The following is a 2,783-nucleotide window of genomic DNA, read 5'->3' as shown; positions in this document are numbered from 1 at the left end:
CCAAGGTCAGCAGAGTATAGCAGGCTGCTGAGCAATGACACGGCTACATGCAGGGTCCAAGCGGGCCATAGGCTGGAGACCATTCCCAAGGCTTCTCCTTATATACAGGAAGCAGACCACATACCCAAAGGCAGCTACCCAGCTGCTTGTGGTAGATCCTACCATGGAGTTGATTGCCAGTCTCATCATGGGGAATAACTACCACCAGCTGTCCAGCCACTCAACTAGGCCCAGCCAAGTTGACACAAAAACATACCACCACAACTCTATTGAGTATGCAACTTTGTAGAAATGGAATGGATGTTCAATGAATTAAAAGAAAAGAAAGTGAAGGTGACCTAGCTCTCTAATAAGAAAGGCCCTTGAGAAACATTGATCACTATTATCTGTAAGGTGTAAGCATCCCTGAACTGACATGGAAGTGGTACTCGATCTGTCCATTCAAAACCAGATGTTAAAAAGTAAATTTGACAAACATTCATTTCACTCTAACTTTGAGTACATATTGAAATGGATTCTTTATATATATATAATGATTCATTGAACCCATTAAGTAGAAAGTTCTTTCACTTTGTTATTAATAATACTGTTATGAAATGACCTCAACCTTATGTTGTATGAGTTCAGGGACACACATACAAACCTTATTTAATTAGCATCTTTGTGTATATGACTTGCAGGTTTTCATTATGTGAAAATGAAAATTAAAACAGTCAAGATACATGGTAAAAAGGATTGTGTGTTAAGTGCTCGGTTTCTTGCCTGGATAACTCTCCAATACCATTTACTCTTGTTGCAGGTGAAGACAGATGACAGAGTGGTTAAGATGGACCTCGGGTTACTCTTCTTAAGGGTTCGCAAAACAGATGCTGGGATGTATTTTTGCCAGACAATTGAGCACAGTTTTGTCCATACTGTCCGTAAAATTACCTTGGAAGTAGTGGAAGAGGAGAGAGTCGAGGAAATGTTTAGCAAAGACTATGAGGAGGACGGGCCTCACAAGATGCCGTGTCCTGCCCAGAGCAGCATCCCACAGGGAGTAAAACCATGGTACAAGGAATTCTTGCAGCTAATTGGTTATAGCAATTTCCAGCGAGTGGAAGAGTACTGTGAAAAGGTATGGTGCACAGACAAGAAGAGGAAAAAGCTTAAAATGTCACCTTCCAAGTGGAAGTATGCCAACCCACAAGAAAAGAAGCTCCGTTCCACACCTGAGCACTACCGCCTGCCCAGGCACACGCTGGACTCCTGATGGGAAACCATCTATCGGCTTTAAAGAATTTCTATTTGGAAGCTTAAAGAGTTATCCGATATAATCCAACTTCTTTGCATTACTTAAAATAGGTTTCTGTAATACAGAAATGACTGTAAATGTGTTGTAATAAATTATTCTATATACTAATTTGAACAGTAAAATATCACGTAGGATGACTTTTTTTTAAACAAGTGAATTGTTTAAATGGTTTCATGTTATATTTATCAAAAACATTACCATAGCTACAGTTTTGAGTACTTTGGCTGCATTTCTATGGCAATTATTATTTTACACTTTGAAGAATTAATATGGGAACACTGAAAAAAAATTATAGAGAATTTCATATTTACAGAAAAAAGTAGACACTTTAATTTTTCCTTTCTACCATGATCAAAACTAGACAAAATATCAGACACTTGAATATTCTCACGTGAACTGTCTGTACTTTTTAAGAATTACTGTATTGGTGGGGTCTAAGCCCTGCCTCTTTACAAAGTAGGTGTGTTGTGATTGTTGTAAATGGTGAAAGAAAAAATGTGGTCACCCTGACGCTTGTGCCCCTTCATAAAATGCACTAAACTGCATTCATAGTATTTTTGTTTCACAGATGAAAATACTCTTTTAAAATTTCACTTCAATGTGAAAGAAGAAGCTAAATAACTTCCCAGTAAGATATCAAAGTATGTCAAAACAGATGGCGTTGCAGTTAGAACTCTAACTAAAAGATTTTTTGCTGCCCTCTTGTGGTAGAAAATATATATTCTTTCATGTACTCTTCCACTAATAGTTTCTCAGTAGATATGTGTAATGCATGTTCAGAAACAAAGAACTGAAATAAATATATATATATATAAATGATTATGTCATATTTTAAGATGGAAATAACATGTTTATTGATAATTTATTATCTCACAAGCCAACAATGAAGAGGTTGTAGCACAAAAGCTCTATTAAAACTTTTAAGCCTTCTGAATAATTGCCCAAGAATCTAAAAGATATTCCATAAATATATTTTATTTTGGGAAAAAATATTAAACCATTTTACTCTTAAAAATCAATTTTTTCTCTCACTTTTATATTAACAAATAAAACGTTTTCATTATTTTAGTCAACTATAAAGATCTTTAGAGCATTTTTATATTGCTCATATAAATATACTAAAAGTTTTTATTGTTGAGGGTGTTTATATCCTGAATTCTTTCCTTCTCCTATTTTAAATATGGAAAAATTACTTCCTAAGATATAAAATTTTGTTATGTTTTCATTTAAATTAATTAAAATTAAAAACATGAATAACCCATGGACACAATTCTATTTATTTTAAATGTTAATTTTAAATAATATTTATTTCTGTTTTGAAAGTTAGCTTATGAGCTACATAATTAAGAAAGTTAAAATGTGCATAGCTCATAATAGCTTGGAATTTCATTCTGAAAACAATGGACACATGAATGTTTTAAGAAAGTTTAAAGAGTTCATTCAAATAAGCTTCCAAGTTCCAACAGATTTATAGAATACAAATACACCG

At 33.9% G+C, this 2,783-nt stretch overlaps 1 protein-coding gene across 1 annotated transcript in view; it reads left to right on the top strand.

The window, feature by feature from the left end:
• The window catches only part of SEMA3E (semaphorin 3E), a 370,394-nt gene extending 369,142 nt beyond the window's left edge, over positions 1-1,252 (top strand). The window contains exon 17 of the mRNA XM_007944913.2: positions 800-1,252. Within this exon, the coding sequence (XP_007943104.1) occupies positions 800-1,252 (453 nt within the window). The remainder of the gene's footprint in view (positions 1-799) is intronic.
• The last annotated feature ends 1,531 nt before the right edge of the window (positions 1,253-2,783 follow it).

Source organism: Orycteropus afer, unplaced genomic scaffold, assembly GCF_000298275.1.
Source record: "Orycteropus afer afer isolate SDZICR_OR568_19922 unplaced genomic scaffold, OryAfe1.0 scaffold00007, whole genome shotgun sequence".
NCBI classification, from domain to species: Eukaryota; Metazoa; Chordata; class Mammalia; order Tubulidentata; family Orycteropodidae; genus Orycteropus; species Orycteropus afer.
The sequence above is the reverse complement of the archived record's forward strand: the minus strand, read 5'-3'. Positions and strand labels throughout refer to the sequence as shown.